Source organism: Elephas maximus, chromosome X (genome assembly GCF_024166365.1).
Source record: "Elephas maximus indicus isolate mEleMax1 chromosome X, mEleMax1 primary haplotype, whole genome shotgun sequence".
NCBI lineage: Eukaryota > Metazoa > Chordata > Mammalia > Proboscidea > Elephantidae > Elephas > Elephas maximus.
In genome coordinates this window covers 26,250,969-26,273,766 of record NC_064846.1, presented here as the reverse complement: position 1 = coordinate 26,273,766, position 22,798 = coordinate 26,250,969, and the positions used below count along the sequence as shown (strand labels likewise).

Here is a 22,798-nt window from a genome sequence, read left to right as displayed (position 1 = left end):
GAATGTTTTCTTAGTAGATTTTATTATGCCAATTGACCTAGACGTCCCCTGAAACCATGGTCCCTAAACCCTTGCCCCTGCTACGCTGGCCTTCAGAGCGTTTGGTTTAATTAGGAAACTTCTTTGCTTCTGGTTTAGTCCAGTTGTGCTGACCTCTCCTGTATTGTGTGTTGTCCTTCCCTTCACCTAAATTAGTTCTTGTCTACTATCTAATTAGAGAATTCCCCTCATCCTTCCTCCCTCCCTCTCCGCTCTTGTAACCATCAAAGAATATTTCCAGAAAATTTTTTGTTATAAATATATATATAACACAACATTAGCCAATTAGAAGTTTGTATTTTTAAAATGTCAGACCTGCCTCCAGGTCTCTGCGTTTGTGTGTCTCTTGTCTACCCTAGGCTTCCTGATGAACCCTAAAATTAGAAACTACCTTTCCCAAGCCAGAGCTTCAAAACAGGCTGTGTGGACCCCAGGGGATTCTGGGTAACAATGGATCCCAGCCTGGTGAGGTAGATGCTTTCAAGCCCTGAATTTATGATAAATGAAACTTCTAGTCATACCAAATGCCCTTGGACTGTTTGCCCAAAACTAGTAGGTAAGAGCCTCATAACTACAAGAGACAACTGAAGACTAATCCTGAGTATAAACACTTCCACACTGTGAGTGCCACTCTGGACGGAAGACACAAGATTGATAATGAAGAAAGAATCTGTCTGCTGTGCGCCCCCTGCTGGTAATATTAGTGAAGCTAGGAAAGTGTTTTCCAGGAGGAGTTTTTTCTCACTGGTTCTGACCATTTCCTGGGATGGAAGCCCATAAAGAAGGAGATAATCCTGGTCCCAGTCTTGGCACTTGGACACTTGGAACAAGAAAGGTTACCCTCATAAAAGGATATGGGTTGAGGGTGCTGTAAAGCTATCTCCACCAAATCACTGGGACTTAACTCTCCTAAGGGAAATCTGTGAACCCTGGTAAGAACTACAAGCCTGCAGCAGGGAGGGAGGGGAGTCATGAGAAGAAGGACCTCACCTGTCCAGGGAGATAGATTTTATTTCTTAATTAATTTATTTATTGTGCTTTAAGTGAAAGTTTACAAATCAAGTCAATCTCTCATACAAAAAGTTAAACACACCTTGCTATATAGTCCTAGCTGCTCTCCTCCTGAGATAGCACATTCCTCCTTTCTACCTTGTATTCCCTGTGTCCATTCAAATAGCTCCTGTCCCTCTCTTCCTTCTCATCTTGCTTCCAGACAGGAGTTGCCCACATAGTCTCAAGTGTCTACTTGAGCCAAGAAGCTCACTCCTCACCAGTATCATTTTCTATCCCATAGTCGAGTCCAATCCCTGTCTGAAGAGTTGGCTTCGGGAATGGTTCCTGTCTTGGGGTAACAGAAGGTTTGGGGACCATGACCTCCAGGGTCCTTCTAGTCTCGGTCAGATCATGAAGTCTGGTCTTTTTACGAGAATTTGAGGTCTGCGTCCCATTGCTCTCCTGCTCCCTCAGAGGCTTTCTGTTGTGTTCCTTGTCAGGGCAGTCAACGGTTGTGGCTGTGCACCATCTAGTTCTTCTGGTGTCAGGCTGATGTAGTCTCTGGTTTTTGTGGTCCTTTTTGTCTCTTAGGCTCATAATTACCTTGTGTCTTTGGTGTTCTTCATTCTCCTTTGCTCCAGGTGGATTGAGACCAGTTGATGGATCTAGATGGCCGCTTGGTTGAGACCAATTGATGCACCTAGATGGCCGCTTGGCTGAGACCAGTTGATGCATCTAGATGGCTGCTTGGTTGAGACCAGTTGATGCATCTAGACGGCCGCTTGCTTTCATTTAAGATCCCAGGCACCTCTCACCAAAGCAGGATACAAAACGTTTTCTTAATACATTTTGTTATGCCAGTTGACCTAGATGTCCCAGGGAGATTTTGAAGCTGGCTAGGTAAATAGCCTTGATGGTCTTAAGAGATACCACTGGGGGCACAAAGAGACTCCCCTACATCATGATGCAGTTAAAATAGAATGAGAAATGGACCTCATGACCTTGATCTGACCCTGCGGTTGTCACTTAATCCTTTCCCCAGTAAGTATTGTGAACCTTGTACATAAAGTACTGGATGAAGCTTCAGGTAAAAGCATAGATAAGAAACCTGGCCTACCCAACCCTTACCCACCAACTGCTGGTAGAAACCCTGATGTGTCAGATAAAGAGGAGGTCTCTCAGGTATTGCGCTGTCTATCCTTCCAGGGAGATCTTCAGTGGGAAGGATGCTATCAGACCTAGCCTAGTTTTTGGACTCCATACCTCCAACTAAAATAATAACTATTATTAATGGCAGCTAACATTTATTGAGAGTTTACCCTGTACTAGTAAGCACTATTTTCTGTGCTTAACATGGATTGTTGTACTTAATCTTCATCATAACCTCTGAGGCACAAAGATGATCAGTGCATCTTGCCCAGGGTCATGCAGCTGCCAAGTGTTAGGGCAGGGTTTAAACCCAGGAATGTTTAACTGCAGATCCTGAACCACAATGCTAACTTCTCTTAATCTTCTCAAGACTGAGAGGAGGAAGTGCTCCTGGGCCTGAAGCTAATGCCTCCATCTTGGATAGCCAATGGGAGTTGGTGTTAGATGCCAGGGCTCATGGCCAAATAATATTTCATTATATGGATATATATATATATATATATATTGTTTGGAGCCCTGGTGGAGCAGTGTTCAATAGCTCAAGCTGCTAACCAAAAGATCAGCAGTTCGAATCCATCAGCTGCTGCTTGGAAACCCCAGGGAGGCAGTTCTACTCTGTCCTATAGGGTCGCTGTGAGTCAGAATCGACAGCAATGGGTTTGGGGTTTTTTTGGTATCGTTTACTGATGAGGAAGCTGAGGCTCAGCAAGGTTAAAAGTAATTTACTCATGGCTATGGAGCTGATTAGATTACAAAACCCAGGTTTAAACCTACCCAGTGCCGTCGAGTCGATTCTGACTCATAGCGACCCTACAGGACAGAGTAGAACTGCCCCATAGAGTTTCCAAGGAGTGCCTGGTGTATTTGAACTGCCAACCCTTTGGTTAGCAGCCGTAGCACTTAACCACTATGCCATAAACCTAGGCATGTCTTATTTCAGGGCCACACTCCTTTCATACCACCGTACGTCACAGTGGTACAGATAAACAGATATTTTTCAGTGTGAAGATGCACAGTAGCCTCTCCAAGTTTGCTGATGACAGCAAGTTTTTCCAGGTGGTCAAATACCAAAGTAGCAGGAGTGAGGCTGCAGAAGGATCTCAAAATCAGAGAAGTGAATGAATCTCAGTATCAGGTGGACCACAGTGTGGTCAAGTATATAAGGAAGCATAATTTAGGAAAACTACTCCAATACTATTTATAAAATACAGTTAATGACTAAAATAAACCTAGAAGCTTCATAGATATTCCCTAAATATAAGTCTAATGACCTTGAGACACAAAAATCTAATGGTATGGCTATTTTTAGTACTATGTGCTCTGACGATAACTGTCAATAAAGGCATTCTGGGTTAGGAAAAGAAAGTTAACACAAATGACTGTGAAAGTAACAGCAGCTACTGTGAAAACAGACGATTAGAATGAAAAATAGGCTGAAGATTAGGGCCATCAGCTGAAAGGTTTTCACTGGCTAATTTCTGGATAACATTGCAAAGAATGAGAATTCCAGAACACTTAACTGTGCTCATGAGGAACCTGTACATAGATCAAGAGGCAGTTGTTCGGACAGAACAAGGGGATACTGATTGGTTTAAAGTCAGGAAAGGTGTGCGTCAGGGTTGTATTCTTTCACCATACCTATTCAATCTGTATGTTGAGCAAATAATCTGAGAAGCTGGACTATATGGAGAAGAACAGGGCATCAGGATTGGAGGAAGACTCATTAACAACCTGCATTATGCAGACAACACAACCTTGCTTGCTGAAAGTGAAGAGGACTTGAAGCACTTACTAATGAAGATCAAAGATCACAGCCTTCAGTATGGATTGCACCTCAACATAAAGAAAACAAAAATCCTCACCACTGGACCAATGAGCAACATCATGATAAATGGAGAAAAGACTGAAGCAGTCAAGGATTTCATTTTACTTGGATTCACAATCAACACTCATGGAAGCAGCAGTGAAAAAGCGAAACAACGCATTGCTTTGGGCAAATCTGCTGCAAAAGACCTCTTTAAAGTGTTGAAAAGCAAAGATATTACTTTGAAGACTAAGGTGCGCCTGACCCAAGCCATGGTGTTTTCAATCACCTCATATGCATGGGAAAGTTGGACAATGAATAAGAAAGACCGAAGAAGAATTGACACCTTTGAAGTATGGTGTTGGCGAAGAACATTGAATACACCATGGACTGCCAAAAGAACAAACAAATCTGACTTTGAGAAAGTACAGCCAGAATGCTCCTGAGAAGAGAGGATGACGAGACTTCATCTCACATACCTTGGACATGTTATCTGGAGGGATCAGTCCCTGGAGAAGGAAATCATGCTTGGTAAAGTAGAGGGTCAGCGAAAAAGAGTAAGACCCTCAACAAGATGGATTAACAGTGGCTACAGCAGTGGGCTCAAGCATAACAACAATTGCGAGCACGGCACAGGACACATCAGTGTTTTGTTGTAGAAAGGGTCACTATGAATCGGAACCAACTCGACAGTACCTAATAACAACAACAACTGAAATGTTGGAGGTTTGAGTTCACTCAAAGGCACCACGGAAGAAAGACATGCTAATCTACTTCTGAAAAATCAGCCATTGAAAACCCTATGAATCAATTATTGTAATTGCTGTCAATTCAATTAGTACACCTGTAAAAAGTTAAATTGACAAAAGTTGTATGATAGACACATTTACAATAAAGACCAAAAACAAAAAACAAAAAAAGATGAGCTGTTGAGCCTGCTTATGTACAACCCAAATCTTCATGGAATTTGGTTTCTTGGTTTGGAGGTTTAGGGTCATGGTTTCATTGTACATCCCAGTTAATTGGTCTAGTAACATGTTTAGTGCTTCAATTCTACCTCCTGGTTCATGGCATAGTGCCTGGCAAGTGGCCATCCAAGGCACAACAATTAGTCTCTATTCACCTGGGGCAAGAGGAAAAAGAGCACCAGGAATACAAGGAGCATATGGAATGTGCGGCTAATTGTCTCCATGCACAACTGCCTCCTTTGCCATGAGACCAGAAAAACTGGATGGTGCCCAGCTACCATTACTGAACATTTTGATCAAATATTCTATAGAAGAATCCTGATCAAAGGGGATAAATGCGGAACAGAATTTCAAATTCTCATGGAATCCAGAGTTCCTGGAGCCATGAAGGTTGAATGAACCCCTGAAACTATTGCCCTGAGATAATCTTTAAACCTTAAACCAAAAATATTCCCTGAAATCGTCTTAAAACCAAACAATAGTTTAGCTTAACTAGTAAAAAAGGTTTGCCTTGAGCATTATGCTCTGTGAAGAACTATATGGGATCAAAGTGACAATAGCAACTTGAAAGATAGTAACCTTAGGGGGCAGTGAGTTTATGTTAACGGGGGGGGGGGAGGAACAACTCAGAAAAGGATGGCGAGAATGGTTGCACAACTCAAAGAATGTAATCAATGTCACTAAATGGTACATGTAGAAACTGTTGAATTGGTGTATGTTTTGCTGTGAATATTTTCAACAACAACAAAATAAAAAAAGAAAACCCTATGGAGTGCAATTCTACTCTGACACACATGGGGCTGCCATGAGTCAGAGTCGACTTAATGGAAACTTTTTATCTGAATAAAATGAATGCAAAAATAAAATCCTGAAGGGTAGTAATAGGATAAGATTAATAGTAACTACAATGACTTACACTGTTAGTGTTTATGTGCCAGTCATTGTTCTAAGTGCTATATACACATTTAAAAAACAAAACCATTGCTGTTGAGTCGATTCCGACTCATAGCGACCCTATAGGACAGAGCAGAACTGCCCCATAGGGTTTCCAAGGAGCAGCTGGTGGATTCGAACTGCTGACCTTTTAGTTAGCAGCCGAGCTCTTAACCACTGTGTACCAGGGTGTATATATACATTAAAATATATACATTAGCTCATTTAATTCCCTCAATAACCGTAAGAGTAGGTGTTGTAAAATCTGCATTTTACAAAAAAGAAAACTGGGGCAAAGAGGTCAAGTAACTTGCCCAAAGTTATACACTACTAAGTGGCAGTTTGCTGCAGAGCCTGAAACTCTTAACCAGTCTGCCACACTGCCCCTTTAAGGGTTCAAGGGGGGTTACTTAAACCTCCTAACCCTAGTGTCAAGAAAGACCTGCTGAAACTGTTTAAGCAGGAAGTAAAACATTACAGATTAAGAAAGCCCTTAATAGATAATAATAGGTCAAAAATAATCACAGTTTCAAGAAAATAAGTAGGTATACTGATAGACTGAGCATAATGAGTTATAGACAATAGAAATAATTAAGATAGTCTTAAGCTTCTTGAGTTAGAAATCATGTAAAGTAACCATGCTTTCCAACAAAAATAACTGGTCTGTCCCAGTTTTATATTTCTTAGGGTTTTATAAACACAATAATAAGCATACAATTTTCCCTGATATAACTTATAGAAATATGAAAATGTATATTGCCAGCCTCCAGTTATATACTCCACCTTACAATTTTTTTTTCACTTTTTTTAAATTGTATTTTGGATGAAGGTTTACAGAACTAGTTTCTCATTAAACAGTTAGTACACGTATTGTTTTATGACATTGGTGAACAACCCCATGACATGTCAACACTCTCCCTTCTCCACCTTTGGTTCCCTATTACCAGCTTTCCTGTCCCCTCCTGCCTTCTAGTTCCTGCCCCTGGGCTGGTGTGCCCCGTTAGTCTTGTTTTATGGGTCTGTATAATCTTTGGATGAAGGGTGAACCTCATGAGTGACTTCAGTATGGAGTTAAAAGGGTGTCTGGAGGCCATACTCTCGGGGTTTCTCTAGTCTCTGTCAGATCAGTAAGTCTGGTCTTTTTTTTTTTTTTTTGAGTTAGTGATTTTTTTTTCCTGGAGAAAAAATTTTTAAATTGTATTTTAGATGGTTTACAGAGAAAATTAATTTCTCATTAAACAATACACACATTGTTTTGTGACATTGGTTGCCACCCCCATGATGTGTCAACACTCTCCCCTTCTCGCCCTTGGGTTTCCTGTTCCCAGCTTTCCTGTCCCCTCCTGCCTTCTTGTCCTCGCCCCTGGGCTGGTATGGCCATTTAGTCTCTTGTTTTGTTTTATGGGCCTAATCTTGGCTGAAGGGTGAACCTCAGGAATGACTTCAGTACTGAGTTAAAAGGGAGTCCACGGACCATACTCTTGGGGTTTCTCCAGTCTCTGTCAGACCGGTAAGTCTGGTCTTTTTTTCTGGGGGGGGGGGAGTTAGAATCTTGTTCTACATTTTTCTTCAGCTCTACCCGGGACCTTCTCACCTTACAAATGACTTACGTTTAGGAGTCCACCTTAGGCAACAACCTCATCCAACTACTTTTCCCTTCCAATTCAGAAAATCTGAAGAATGATTACTGTAAATCAGAATTCTCCACATTCTACAGAGAATATCAAGAAGTTACTAAGTTTTTAGAGGGAAAATTCCAGGGTGAAATAAGTGCCTGCTAAGTTTTTTCTTAGGGAATCACAGGCTACATACAGCATGAAAAATCCCACAATAAACAATCTAATTTTAACTTAGTATTTCACAAAATTATTTGCCATGGAGCCTTTATTTTGAAGACTATAAATTATGGACATTAGTTCTAGACCTAAATACCTTCTTTTATAGAAATGGAAGACAACTGTCTTTATAAGAGAACATGTAGAGAATTAACCATTTTTAGGTTTTTTTTTTTAGGTTTTTAGGTTGCTATGAATCGGAAACCAGTCGACAGCCGTGGGTTTAGGTGCAATGGAAACATTTTTCTCAAGATTGAAAGAGTCCCTGTTTCTGCTCTTGGGGATTACTGTATGTGGTAATCTGAATTCGTTTTCTCATAGAACAAATTATTAGTGATGCTTAGGTATAACCAAAATAGAATCCCAGAACTCTATAGAATAAGTTAGCACCCATGTTGTACAAATAGGGCACCTGAGGCTTCAAAGACACTACCCCTCCCTTGGTATTCCTCATTACTGGGCACTCCACATCCCCTCCACTGACTCCTCATCTCCCCAACCTTTTAGTGCTGGAATGCCCCAGAGCTGTCTATGCACCTTGTGCTTTTCTCAGTCTCTACTCCTTGGTGATCTCAGTCTCATGACTTTTATGAAAATTAAATTTTACTGACAGCGTGGACCTCTCCCCTAAACTCCAGAGTCATACATCCTAATGTCCATGATATACTCACCTGGATATTGCATAGGCATCTCAAACTCAAATGTGTCACAAATCAAGGTCCTCATCTTCTCACCCAAATCTCCTCCGTTAGTCCTCCCAGTTAATATCAACATCATCTTTTCAGTTGCTCAGGCTAGTAGTTATACTGTCCTCAACACTTTCGCTCACCCCTCACACCCAAATCATCAACAAAATCTGTTGAGATATATCCAGAATTAAACCACTTATCACCTACAGTGCTACCATCCTAGTCTAAGCCCGTCATTGACTGAATTGTGTGCCCCAAAAAATGTGTTTATCAACTCGGTTAGGCCATGATTCCCAGTATTGTGTGGTTGTCCTCATTTTGTGACTGTAATTATATGTTAAAGAGGATTAGGGTGGGATTGTAACACCCTTACTAAGGTCACATCCCTGATCCAACGTAAGGGGAGTTTCCCTGGGTGTGGTCTGGACCACCTTTAATCTCACAAGAGATATAAGAAAAGGGAAGCAAGCAGAGTTGGGGACCTTATACCACCAAGAAAGCAGTGCTGAGAGCAGAACCCGTCCTTTGGACCTTAAGTCCCTGTGCGAAGTTTCTAGTCCAGGAGAAGATTGATAAGGCCGACAGAGACAGAAAGCCTTCCCCTGGAGCCAATGCCTTGAATTTGGACTTCTAGCCTACTAGACTGTGAGAAAATAAATATCTCTTTGTTAAAGCCATCCACTTGTGGTATTTCTGTGATAGCAGCACTAGATGACTAAGACAGAATTTGGTACTGGAAATAATAAATACCTAAATTGTGGAAGTTGTTTCGGAACTGTGAGTGGATAGAGTGGCAGCGGCAGAGGACCAGCAGCTGCAGAGAAGCAGCAGTGACAAAGAACCAGCAGCAGCACAACCAGACCAATGCCAGACAGCACTGGAGCTGACCCATGGAGAGAGAGAGCTGAGTGCCTGTGTCCAGGAGGCTTCTTGGCAGAGTGGGGTGCCTCCAGGCACATACCAGTGGAGCTACAGAGCTTTGGAACACTTGCCCCTGCAGGGCAGATGTGGGCTTGAGGCCCAAGGACCCAGAAGCCACAGGAAGCAGAAGAGACAAGGAACACAAGAAGCCGAGCTGCCTCAGTCTCAAAAGGGATAGCCAGGACCTCTGGGATTTCAAAGGGTGGAGTCACCACTCAGGTAAGACCAGAAGAATGGTGAGTCTAAAGCCGAGGGAGCAGAGCTGCTGTCCCAGTGGGCATGGAAGGCGGAGCTGAAGCCCAGGGCTGAGGAACCTCCATTCAGGATCCAGTGTGTGTGGCCCATACCTAGAGTCTGGAGGGCAGGGCCATTGTGTAAATTGTCTCAGAGAACAGATTATGTTAAATGCCTTGAGGACCGTGTTCTGCTGACTTGCTTGATGCTTATTATGCCTTCTTTTCCTCCAGTTTCTCCCATTTGTAATGGAAATGTCTAGCTTGTGCCTGTTCTGCCATTGTACTTTGGAAGCAGATAACTTGTGTTCTAGATTTTTCAGATGAAGAGGAATTTTTGGATTTTGGACTTGGAGTTAAGACTTTTGCTATGGTATGATGGGGTGAAGATGTTTTGCCCGTTGCAAGGATGTGATCTTTTGGGGGCCAAAGGGTGGAATGTCATGGATTGAATTGTATCCTTCAAAAATATATATCAACTTGGCTAGGCCCATGATTCCCAGTATTGTGTGGTCGTCCTCCATTTTGGGATTGTAATTTTATGCTAAAGAGGATTAGAGTGTGATTGTAACATTAAGGTCACATCCCTGATCCAATGTAAAGGGAGTTCCCCTAGGGTGTGGCCTGTACCACCTTCTATCTCAAAAACCCAAAATCAAACCCGCTGCCTAGTCGATTCAGACTCACAGCGACCCTATAGGACAGAGTAGAACTGCCCCGTAGAGTTTCCAAGGAGCATCTGGTGGATTTGAACTGCCTACCTTTTGCTTAGCAGCCATAGGACTTAACCACTACACCACCAGGGTTTTCCGTTTTATATTACGAGAGATAAAAGGAAAAAGAACCAAGCAGAGAAAGGGACCTCATATCACCAAGAAAGCAGTGCTGGGAGCAGAGCCTGTCCTTTGGCCCCGGGGTCCCTGCACAGAGAAGCTCCTAGGCGGAGGGAAGATTGATGAGAAGGCCGAGAAGGAGAGAAAGCCTTCCCCTGGAGCTGACACCCTGAATTTGGACTTCTAGCCTCCTAGGCTGTGAGAGAATAAACTTCTCTTTGTTAAAGCCATCCACTTACGGTATTTCTGTTATAGCCCGTATTATCTGTTATAGCAGCACTAGCTAATTAAAATAGCCCCTATCATTTCTCACCTGATTACAATAACCGAACTGATCTCCCTGATTCTGCCCTTGTCCCCCTACAGCTTATTCTCAAGACAGCAGCTAGAGTGATCCTGTTATGAAACTATTCTGTATTTAAGGGTTTTTCCCTCATTTATTTTATTGAGATACGAAATACTCCTCTATTCAAAATCCTCTAATAGCTTCCCATCTCAGAGTAAATGCCAAATCCTTACACTTGCCTATAAGGCCCTAATGATCCACACGACCTCTCAGGCCCTATCCTCTACTAGCCTCCTCTGCACCCACAAAGCAGTACCCCTCCTACAATGTCACTATAGTTAGAAAGTGGTCTACCGGATTTTTCCACTATGACCAAAGCAGAGAAAATATCTGTGAATGAAAAGAAAATTTATGTTAATAATGGAAAGACACTATTAGTTCTGGGCAAAAGTTTGAAACCTAAAAAAAAAAAAAAGTAGAAAGGGGGTGGATGAGAAAACATCCTAAAGAAAGATAAGGAATTAAAGACTGGAATATCACCATGTCTACTACTACTACTAAGAACCAAGCCACTTTTGCAGATTTTGGAAAATCATTCACAGCAGAAATCAGATTGGAAAACTAAAACTAATGGATTAACCTCTTTTGATGATAAATTGCAAGGAGTAATCCATTTCAAAGTAAAATTCAAGAAGTTCTGATTTTAGGAAAAAACACGACTTAATGATCGGAGTCATCACAACTTTTGAGCCTGCCTGTCTTCATGGTTTTTAAGATCACAAAAGGAATGTTGCTACTCTTTAAAATTCAAGAAATCAGTAAAGTATAAATACTGAGGTTTTAATTGTGCTGGAGGAAAAAGTGCAAGATGAACTAAAGAGATAAAGCTCTCAGCTGGCAGGCCAAGTGATTAGGGTTCCATGAAACAAGCAAAGCCATTCTGTAGCTTTTATAAGAAGTTGTTAGAAAATGACTACACCAAGGCACTCAAGTAATTCAAATTTTATTAAAAAAATAAGTAATTACATCAAAACTGTTCAGCAAATCTATATTCAATGTAACCAAAATAAACAAACACCAAATTAAAAAAAATATACATCTATATATATATGGGCAAGAAACAAGTGCATTTTTGGTCCCAATATTTTTGAATATATTATCTTTATCCGAAGGAACTACATTATGTATTAGACATACAGAAATGTAACTTCAACACTTGTTTTAAGGTCTGTTAAGAAGAGATTTCGCCAATTGTTTGTACCTTTGAACTCACAAGCTTTAAGATGTTAGTAATGACAGCTGAGATAGAGAGAGAATGTAATAATGTCTACTGGTCTGAACAACTGCCAAATTAAGCAGCTACCAACTGATGTTGTTGTTGCTGTTGTGTGGTGTCAAGCTGATACTAACTTATAGCAACCCTATAAAACCAAAAACCGAATCTGTTGCCGTTGAGTCAAATCCAACTCACAGGGACCCTACAGGACAGAGTAGAACCGACCCACGGAGTTCCAAGGAGCAGTTTGGTGGATTAGAACTGCTGACATTTTGGTTAGCCACCGTAGCACTTAACCACTACACCACCAGGGTTTCCATGGCAACCCTATAGGTAGCTACCTAAAATCTATAGAGGAGTCTAAGGAATCTCGAAATTCTTAACAAAACAAGCATGGGACAAAAGTTTTAAAAAAGAAGAGCATAAAAGTAGACATACATAACAAAGTGGACACCAAAAGCTTTAGAGAAAACACAAAACCAAGTTACTAAAATTGAATTAAATTAAAAAAAAAAAGAGAAAAATTGAATATAATATTGCTGATTAATTCCTAGGGTTAATACTGGATAAAACTTCAAATGACAGTACAAAAAATTATAACTTTGGAACTGTAATTTTAGAAACTTGTTCTAAGAACATGAAAGTAGCCTTGGTCTCTACACAACCAGAACTTTAGTATTCCTTGGACTGCATGCATGTTAGAGGAAGATTAAAGGGCAGCAGCCAAAATGATTAAACTTCAACCTGGATGTTGAAGCACTGATTTGACGGCCTTTTCTTGGTTAGAATCGACCCATAAGCTCAAGATCAAGAGCCAAAGCCCAGAGTGGGGAGATGTGCTCAATTTGTTGGGCTTTGAGGTCATCTCTGGCCAAATCAGGACCAGCCTGGTAGGAGGCCAGTCATGTAGAAAGGTACTCTCCCCAAGATATGATTTCTTGAGGCCACAAACTAGAGGAGATCTCACAGTCAAATTATTCACATTCCTTGGAAAGAGAGAACAGGCATCAGTTGTGTCCATCGAAGGGGGACACTGTCCAGGAGTACCCTGGATATTTTTTGAAATTTCTGTGTTGCTTCTGCATCTGAAAAATACGAAAAATAGAACAATGACAGACAAGGAATGGGAAAAAAGACAGCTATCTGACCTAAAAATGTAAGACTTATAGAAATTAACAAAGAAAGCAGACAAAACAGACAAAAAAAGATGAACAGCCATATCGTTTGGAATGTAATATTCTAAAGGCAAGTATAGCAGAGAAAAACACAAATTATTTTAAGCAAAGTAAGAAAAGGCCATAGCAACAAAAATTATTTTTGGAGAGAGAGCCAACTGGAGAAAAGAAACAGATGTTAAGATATGTTAACCTGACACAAAGATAAGGTGGAATAAGAATCTAGTGCCATCTGAAAGCTGAAAAGAGCTGAGAAATGAGAGCTAGTGTCATGAACTTGGCTATTTAACTGCTTTTGTGTAAGAAAACACTTCAGAACTTTCGACTTAGGAAACTGCCTTTGTGTAAGAATACACGTCAGAACTTTGAACTTAGGAAATTCCAACTTGTCTTGCACCAGGTTGCACGAGCTCCATAGAGCAGGAATCTATTTCAACAAGCAGCTTTAAAAAAAAACAAAAAACAAAACACTTTAATATTTTTCATTTCTATTAATGATACATTAAAAAAATGCAACAGTGCTAAAATCCATCAAAGTAAAATACACTGCATGAAAATTAAACTTACGTAGAAGTGGGTTCAGAAGTTGAGGTATTTTCAGAAACTAAAATCAGAAGAAAAGTTTTACATTTAAAACAGCATATATGACTAGTGAGACTTTCAATTTAATAAAGAACCTATATTGTGGCTGATCAAATATATTCGAATAAATAAAAAATACAAAGCAATACAATTATATATACATACCACTCTCTTTTATAACTTGGCAAGTATGAGTTTTACGTTGACTTAAGTGTTTAGCCATAAGATCTAAACCAGAAGAATCAGTTAGGAAGTCACAATTAAGGCACACTAGAGTAATGCCCCTATGGAAAAAGAAAGCAGTAGAAAGTTTTTATCTTTTATAAAAATTCATAGACAAGTTCAATAATTACTCTTCTCTGTAATAACTTGTAATTTCCTTTGTCATGACTATCATTTTCCTATTTGTTATATAAACCTGATGTTAACTGATATGATTATCTAAAAAATGCCATTGCTAATGTCCAAATTATGCTACCATTTATTTACAGAAATTATTTGTGCCTATAAACTGTTCCTTCTCATATTGGTTGCTAAAAGCGAGGAGTCAAGAGACCTACAGCCTAGTCTTGGCTCCACTAACAACTTGTATAACTTGGGCAACTCACAGTCTTTCTGTGCTTTTGCCCATCTGCAAAACAAAGATATAACATTCATTCATTCAGTATATACTTACTAAGGACCTGCTTTATACACACTGTACTACCAGGTATCATGGATACGATGAACAATAAAAGGCAGTCTGTGCTCTAACGGAGCCTACAATCTAGTGTCTTATTTAAGTGAGGATAAAATTAGAAAAGAAGTGTGAAGGCTTTAATAATATATCATGTAATGTGATTATTAAGTTTATTAACAAAGCATAAATATGCCTTTGAAGTGCACCACATACTTTAAGTATTTCACCTGTATAGGAATAAAAACAAATAGCGTATCTTAGACTATAGTCTAACAGCCTGCTGTGTATTTACATCTAGATGTCACACTGCACATCAAAAATGACCTTCATAAAACTAAAATCAGGTACAACCTCCACTTGCCACTCCTGAATTATCAACTTCCTGACTGGTTTCTCTTAGGATGCCATTTACCCTGACAGCTGAGACCCAGAACTGTAATTATCTCTGACTCTCTTCTTCCTTGAAACATTCAGTATTTCAAACATTTCATAATACTAACAATGTATTGAGCACTTACTCTGTGCCAGGCTAAGGGCTTCTGACATATCTAAATCTTACAACCCAAAGAGGTGGGTGCTATAATTATCACCTTTTTATAAAGGGCAGGGTCAGTTTTAGGAATATGACAAGGCCAGGACCAGGTAAGTGTCAGAACCAGGTTTCAAACTGAGTTTTTTTGATTCCAGAGCCCATGTTCTAAAACAAGATGTAATATCACTTCACCATCTCAACTAAAAATCCCTGTCAAGTCTATTCTGACTCATAGCAACCCTACAGGACAGAGCAGAACTGCCCCATAGGGTTTCCAAGGAGCTGCTGGTGGGTTCGAATGGCCGACCTTTTTTTTTTTTAAAGAAGTTTTTCCTGGTGATTTCATTAGTAAAAAATTAAAAAAAAATTTTTATTGTGCTTTAAGTGAAAGTTTACAAATCAAGTCAGTCTCTCACACATAAACTTATATACACCTTACTACATACTCCCACTTACTCTCCCCCTAATGAGTCAGCCCGCCCTCTCCTTCCAGTCTCTCCTTTCATGACAGCTTTGCCAGTTTCTAACCCCCTCTACCCTCCCATCTCCCCTCCAGACAGGAGATGCCAACATAGTCTCAAGTGTCCACCTGATGCAAGTAGCTCACTCCTCATCAGCATCTCTCTCCAACCCACTGGCAGTCCAATCCATGTCTGCTGAGTTGACTGCTGATCTTTTGGTTAGCAGCCAAGCTCTTACACACTGTGCAACCACAGCTCCACATCAACTGAGGACCTTATTAAATCTTGTAACTACCACAGTAGTCCTAACTAGTCTATGTGACTCATGCAGCTACAACTCACCTTTCATACCCCTCCTTCAAACCAATCTTCCTTCAATACCCTTGATTCTACTCAGTACATTGATGGTTTCCTAAAAAATGCCTTCCAAATTAAGTCCATACTCCTTAGCCTTGTTTTCAAGGCTTTCACAATCTGGATCTAAGCTCAAAAAGTTTTCATTCCCTCAGACTTCCCATCTTATTATTGTGCTATATGGATTTTGTGCTCCATCCAAACTTTACTGCTAGCCATTCCCTGTGTATGCCTTCTACTTTTTCATTTCTGTACCTTTATTCATATTATTTCTTCCAACTAGAATACCCTTGTGCCTCTTCCTATCAGTAGAAAACTCTCTTCCTTTAGATTTCAATAACTATCACTGCACTTATTACAATCCTCCCTGTATTACTGCAGTTATTTATGTTCATGCCTTATTTCCCTCCAACAAACTATACATTCCCTGAAGGTTGGTACTAAGCCTTTTTCTTCATCACTGTCATCTTTACAAGACCTGCTACACTGTTCTATACATGATAGGCGCACAATAAGTAGCTAAAGAATGAACATCTCATTCCAATAAAACAGTAATTACAAAAAATTGTTCTTAAGAATTATAAATATGCTAAGTCTCACACACAGAAATTTGACCAATATTCAATTTAAATTTGAGACCTAATCAAGTTGAAAAAAGGTTTCTCAGGTCTTTAAAATCATATAGTTAATTTAAAAGCCAAGCACGTAACTTAGCTTGACAACAATAAGGTACAGTAAAACTCAAATTAAAGTCTCATCTTTAGAATACAATAAGACTTCATTCTTATAAGATCTTTTCAGTATACATCTAGTATAGCTTATTCTTTTCTCATTTCTTGAATTTAGTAATGTTTTAAAAATAGCACTAAACCAAAAAACCAAAACCAAACCCACTGCTGTCGAGTCGATTCTGACTCGTAGCAACCCTAGAGCTAGCGTATTTTAAAAAACTTTTCTCTGGCTGTGAGCTATTGGTCCAACACTGTAGGTGGGGCCCATCATTCACATATGTTGTTTTCAACATATACATTAATTTATTCAACAAATATTTGCTCAGTGCCTACTATGTGCCAGGCACCATTCAATGCCTGGAAAATATCTGGCATAAACAAATATCAGAACAACACATATTATAGCGAAAAGACAGACAGTAAACGTAAGAGTAAAATACAGAGTATGTTAGATAGTAAAAAGTTTATGGGAGATAGGGAGTGCTGGGGGTGGGACACAGGGAAAAGGACACTTTAAAAAATTTTTTTACTGTGCTTTAAGTTTACAAATCAAGTCAGCCTCTCACACAAAAACTTATATACACCTTGCTACACACTCCCAACTGCTCTCCCCCTAATAAGACAGCCCGCTCCAGTCTTTCTTTATGTGTCCATTTCACCAGCTTCTAACCCCCTCTACCCTCTCATCTCCTCTCCATTCAGGAGATGCCAACATAGTCTCAAGTGTCCACCTGATCCAAGAAGCTCACTCCTCACCAAGGATGCTATTTTAAATGGAGTTGCCAAGGAAAGCCTCACTCACTGGAGTAGAGACCTGAAGGAGGTGAGGGAGCTAACCATACAGGTATCACGGGCAGAGAGAATAACAAATACAAAGGTCCTGAGACATAAAATTATCCCCTCTTTCACCTTTCCACTAACCTAAAGCATCAAAACGAGTATTGGCTAAACTTGTATCTATGTCTTAGCCTGGTGCTACAAAGATCTTGAAACTAGTATTTCAAGTAGCAATGCCAACATGAGCAAAATAACTAAACAAAGGAAGAATGTCAAAAAACGATGTTCAGTGGATTGAGGTAAATATGTGGTGCCAGCAAAATTAATTATTACTCATCAAAAATTCTTTCTGCATAGTAATCAAGTTGTGTACTTTTCTTTACTTCAAAAAGAAAAAACTAAGAATTAAGAAGTCTATATATTGATTTCAAGTATTAGTGTGGTTTAATAAATTTGCTTCAAAACTGAACAAGTATCAGGCATTTTAATGTCATTGTTTGTTGCCATCAAGTTCCAACTCAGGGCAACTCCCACGTATAAAAGAACAAAACATTGCCCATTCCTGCACCATCGTCATGATTGTTGGTATTCTCAAGTCTATCATAGTGGCCACTGTGTATTTTGAGTGCCTTCCAACCTAGGGGCCCCATCTTCCAGCACGGTATCAGATAACATTCTGTTGTGAGCCATAAGGTTTTTATTGGCTAATTTTCAGAAGTAGACTGACAGACTTTTCTTCCTGGTCTGTCTTAGTCTAGAAGCTCTGCCGAAACCTGTCCACCATAGGTGACCCTACTGGCGTTTGATATAGTTTTCAGCATTATAGTGACACACAAGCCACCACAAGTATGACAAGCTGATGGATGATGGAGTCACTTTATTAGGTATCTTAATCATATTTTTAATATTCAAATATTGTCAGAAAACCTTATTTTTGTTCTTTAGAATGCAAATACACGAAAATTTCATCTTAATGCCTGACATCACTAGAACAAACTTTAGCCAGAGCAGACAGGCTATTTTACTCCCTTTGGTCTAAGGATATAATGAACAGAATTCTGTCACATCCAGTAGCAATCATTTACATTTCCAAACTAGGCACCACAATATTAGGTTAAAAAAGTTATTCTAATTTTTCAATAGAAAGGATGAAAAAAAATCAAGTGGTTACCTGATAGGTCCTGATTTTTTCTTAAAAATACAAAACCGTTTACTTGGATGGTTGCTATGACAGCTGGAGAGACAGACAAAAAAAATTAATTTTATAGTAAGCTGTACATTTATGAATAACATAATTATGCTATAATATAAACTTTTAATAATAATAATCACTTTCTTACCTTAATATGGTTTTGTGTATGTGTGTGCATGCAAGGGGGAGTATCTGGAAGATTTTGGAAGTAAACACTACCCAAGCTAAATGCCATTGTCTTCCATCTGTAAAATCAAACACTTAAAGAGTTCTCCACAATTACTAGGAGGCTTTTATAAAAAGCAAATTAAAGGAAGCAGAGCTCGTAAGTTAAAACAATGCTTCCCCTAAGTATAGAACAGAAAACCACTAACCAAACTTTGTAGTGACTGGTAATGGCTTTTACACCCCTTTGAAACGGATAAGGAAAGATTTCCCGTATTAGAAAGCCAGGCAGGATTAGCCAGGATTAGCCTAGCACAGTATTACTACAAGTGTGGTAAATGGACGGGCAGCATCAGCATCACCTGGGAGCTTATTAGAAATGCAAATTCTCAGGCCCCACCTGGAAACCTACTGGATCTATCCCTCGTCGTGGGAGTCAGGAATTTTTTTTCCATTACTGTGGTGAAAATACACACACCAAACATTTGCCGATACAACAACTTCAGTAACACTAATTATATTTTTCATGTTGTGCGCCTTCATTATTGCTACCCTTTTCCAAAATATTTCAGGAATCTTTTTAATCAAGCTTTTCAGGTGATTCTTATGCAAGCTAAATTTTGAGAAGCACTAGTCCTAGCTTGCATTTACCACACATTTAAATTTAGTGATTAGGACATGACCAATAACCTTTAAAGGGGCAGTTTTAGCTGATAAATGGGGGTGATATTCCAGTTGCAAAGGGTAAAGAAATGACAAATAAGCTATTTACAAATGTTGGTGGTAAAAGGAAAACAAGGAAATAAGTAAAGGCAAATCTCCCTCATCCTAAAAAAAATATACCTGAAAATATTTGTAGGCAGAAAGAATGTGGTAGAGACAGAGGTGAAATGAAGGTAGAGGGAATGGAGAAGACGGGATGTTTGTTTTCTGAGATTAATGTCCTGATGAAGGTAACAGAAAAAAAAATGAATTAGAAAAAAAGGTAACTTTGGGAAAGATGAAAAGGATAAATTGAGTCATAAGCAAGGCTAACAACTGAGACAAGAATAAACTCTTGATGTTACTGAAAAAGGTTTATACAGATGATGGAGATAAAATAAAGAAGTATTAAAAAAATTAAAAAGGCAGGACCCAATCATAGTTAAGGATCACGGATGCAGAGCTGATTAAATCAGGCACAGCTTAGTAGTTTAGAAGTGAGTATAGGAAAGATCAAAAACGTGAATTGGCCTAGAATAAAGGCTAAGGATGTGCAGGACTCCAGGACAAAACAAAGCTGCATTCAAAACAGATAACCTAGAGGCTGAGGTTCACTATAAAGTTTGATGGGTGCTGCTGGACTGGAGAGGGATCAAGGCCCTGAAAGTCACGGGGGAATGCGAATTCAAAATAAATGAGTACTGCAGATGAGGTTAAAATGGGACAGTGGTGAGAAAGGGGGTACAACAAGTTACAGGTGGATATGAAGTGCTGGTACTAAAGAAATCAGGTACCATGAGGTCAGGCTGATCATCAAGGGGGTAAAACCCCCCTGAGACAGATGCTGAAGTCATCAAAAAAGGTGGGCGAATCCTTGAAAGCGGTAGCTGATTATGACCAGAAAGTAACACAGAGGCTATGATAGGATCTGTAAGAAATCATTTTTCTTGGTTATACCTTATTTCTGGAACAACCTTAATTTCAATAATCAATTTATCAGATTTATATCGGAACAATTTTTGGTTATTAAAAAAAATACATCCTGAAGGAATAAACACCTACTAATGAGATCCAAAGGAAATAATGTGGGCTCTGAAGGCTTTCCCTAGCATACAGTACATGGTAGGTGCTCAAATATCAATTTGAATCAATGTATGAAAAGGAATTCCAACAGTAGCATCATGATCAAAATATCCCTTAGTCTCTCATTTCACTGAATGAATGTAAAGACGGATGGCTTGAAAGAGGAATGGACGGATGAAAGGAAGGACAGATTAATGAGTGAAAGAGAGGGACTCTGACCCAATAATGTTCTTAACATCATTGCAAAACCTGGAGTTTCTCAGAGTAAGTACTTTGAAGAGGATACCACTCATGTGGTTACACGCATTTACTTGATAAAAATACTGGAAATATTTAAAGTGTATATTTGAAAATAATCATTTTTTGAAAGACCTGTAAGAAAAAAAATGCCCACAAAAAAACAAATTTCCCTAACAAATCTACTCTCATTTCATTAGTCTAACTGTTCTTATCATTTTTGTCCTAGTAATTTCATAAGCTACTATGGTGAAAGACAGTACTTGGTGATATACTACAAGTTTCCTACAGCTAGACCATTTTAGCTGCTTGATGAGACAAACTGGCTTCTAATAGGACAACTTTGTTTTCTAAAAACAAACTTCCTTAGTGAAAGATTTTGATGGGCAATTTTCATGTTTAACTCACCTCATCATGTGATTTACAAAAGCTTTGCTACAGTGACTGCTGTATTTGCAAATATTACAGTGGACATATGTAGAAAAGTGGCTTGCAAAATCTTTTATTTTGGAACGACACTCAATGCACTTGTGAATTCCCCGAAGACACCTTATGGAGACAAAGAAAATGGCAACAACATATGGCATTAACATTTTATTAACTGAAGCCAGGATATTTAAATATTTTTCAATAAATAATTATAATATTTACTTTGGGAACAAGCTAGAATAGGAAAAAAAAAGATTAATCAATTCAAATATCCCAAGATATAAATGCAAAGGTAGATATAAGGTTAGTGTAATAGATGACAATTACAGAATAAACACCTTTTTATTATTTGCCCGGCCTTTATGCCAAGTAAGTGATATCACACGAATGTGCAGGAGGTTCTGTGACCCGGCAAATTTATATTAAAATAAACTTTTAATAAAAAAAAATACTTAAGATTAAATTAATATTGTTTATTAGGAATAAAAGATAGTACCTTATGTTCTTCAAAGCTGCGCTGATTTTACTTTTTCTGTTGCGCTGTTTCTTTTGCTTGTAAAAGGTTGGTGGTTTGCATTTAGATCCAACTCTGCCTGCCTTACTTGCTTTAGGTGTGACTGCAGTGGATGTAGCTGCATGAGGTTTACTTGTCTTAGATTTACTTGCATTAGATTTTGTGGTATTTTTAGCAGCTTTAGTTTTAGAATTTGGAGGTAAGACCTGAAGAGAAGTGCTCGGAGTGCTACTGGAAACCAGATTAGTTGATGGTTTTGACTGTAGAGGTCCAAGTGAAGCTCGAATAGTAACCTATAGAAATGAAAGTAATATATGACTTTAGGAAATTAAGCATCACATTAGTATTAAAAATATCACTTTATTAAATAATAAACTGGAGAATGTAGGGTCCACTGATTTTTGATAAGGGTGACAAAACAATTCAGTGGAAAAAGAACAGTCTTTTCAACAAATGGTGTTGGGGCAACTGGATATCCATATGCAAAAGAATGAAGTTAGCCCCTATTTCATATTACAAACAAAAATTAACTCAAAATGAATCAAAGACCAAATTGTAGGAGCTAAAACTAAAACTGTTACAAGAAAACTTTGTGACCTTGGGTGAGGCAATGGTTTCTTAAATATGATACCTAATATACAAGCAACTAAAGAAAAGTAGATGAATTTAATTCCATAAAAATCGAAAACTTTTATACTTCAAAGGACACAATCAGGAAAGTGAAAAGACAACCCACAGAATGAAAGAAAATATTTGCAAATCATATCTCTGATAAGGGACTAGAATGTATAAAAAGCTCTTACTGCTCAATTAATAAAAATACTATAACTCAATTTAAAAATGTGCAAAGCATCTGACTAGGCATTTCTTTAAAGAAGATAAATGGCCGATAAGCACATGAAAAGATGCTCAACATCACTAGTTATGAGGGAAATGCAAATCAAAACCCCAATGAGCAATCATTTCACACCCACAGGATGTCTACAATAAAAAAGACAGTTAAGTGTTGGCAAGGATGTGGAGAAAATGGCCTTAGACACTGCTGGTGGGAATCTAAAATGGTACAGTCACTTTGGAAAACAGTTGGGCATTTCCTCAAAATGACAGTTACCATTATGACCCAGCAACTCCACTCCTAGGTATATACCCAGAAAAATAAAAAATCTATGTCCATACAAAAACTTGGACATGAATATTCATAGCAGCCATTATTCATAATAGCCAAA

At 38.9% G+C, this 22,798-nt stretch overlaps 1 protein-coding gene across 2 annotated transcripts in view; it reads right to left on the bottom strand.

The window, feature by feature from the left end:
* Nucleotides 1–11,764: 11,764 nt before the first annotated feature.
* ZNF280C (zinc finger protein 280C) overlaps nucleotides 11,765–22,798 on the bottom strand; it is a 50,035-nt gene continuing 39,001 nt past the window's right edge. For both annotated transcript variants that reach the window (XM_049871240.1, XM_049871241.1), the window contains exons 14-19: nucleotides 21,555–21,865; nucleotides 21,038–21,178; nucleotides 18,422–18,484; nucleotides 13,882–14,000; nucleotides 13,702–13,738; nucleotides 11,765–13,577 (exon numbers count right to left, since the gene is read on the bottom strand). In XM_049871240.1, coding sequence (XP_049727197.1) covers nucleotides 13,562–13,577; nucleotides 13,702–13,738; nucleotides 13,882–14,000; nucleotides 18,422–18,484; nucleotides 21,038–21,178; nucleotides 21,555–21,865 — 687 coding nt within the window. In that variant the 3' untranslated portion in view covers nucleotides 11,765–13,561. The remainder of the gene's footprint in view (nucleotides 13,578–13,701; nucleotides 13,739–13,881; nucleotides 14,001–18,421; nucleotides 18,485–21,037; nucleotides 21,179–21,554; nucleotides 21,866–22,798) is intronic.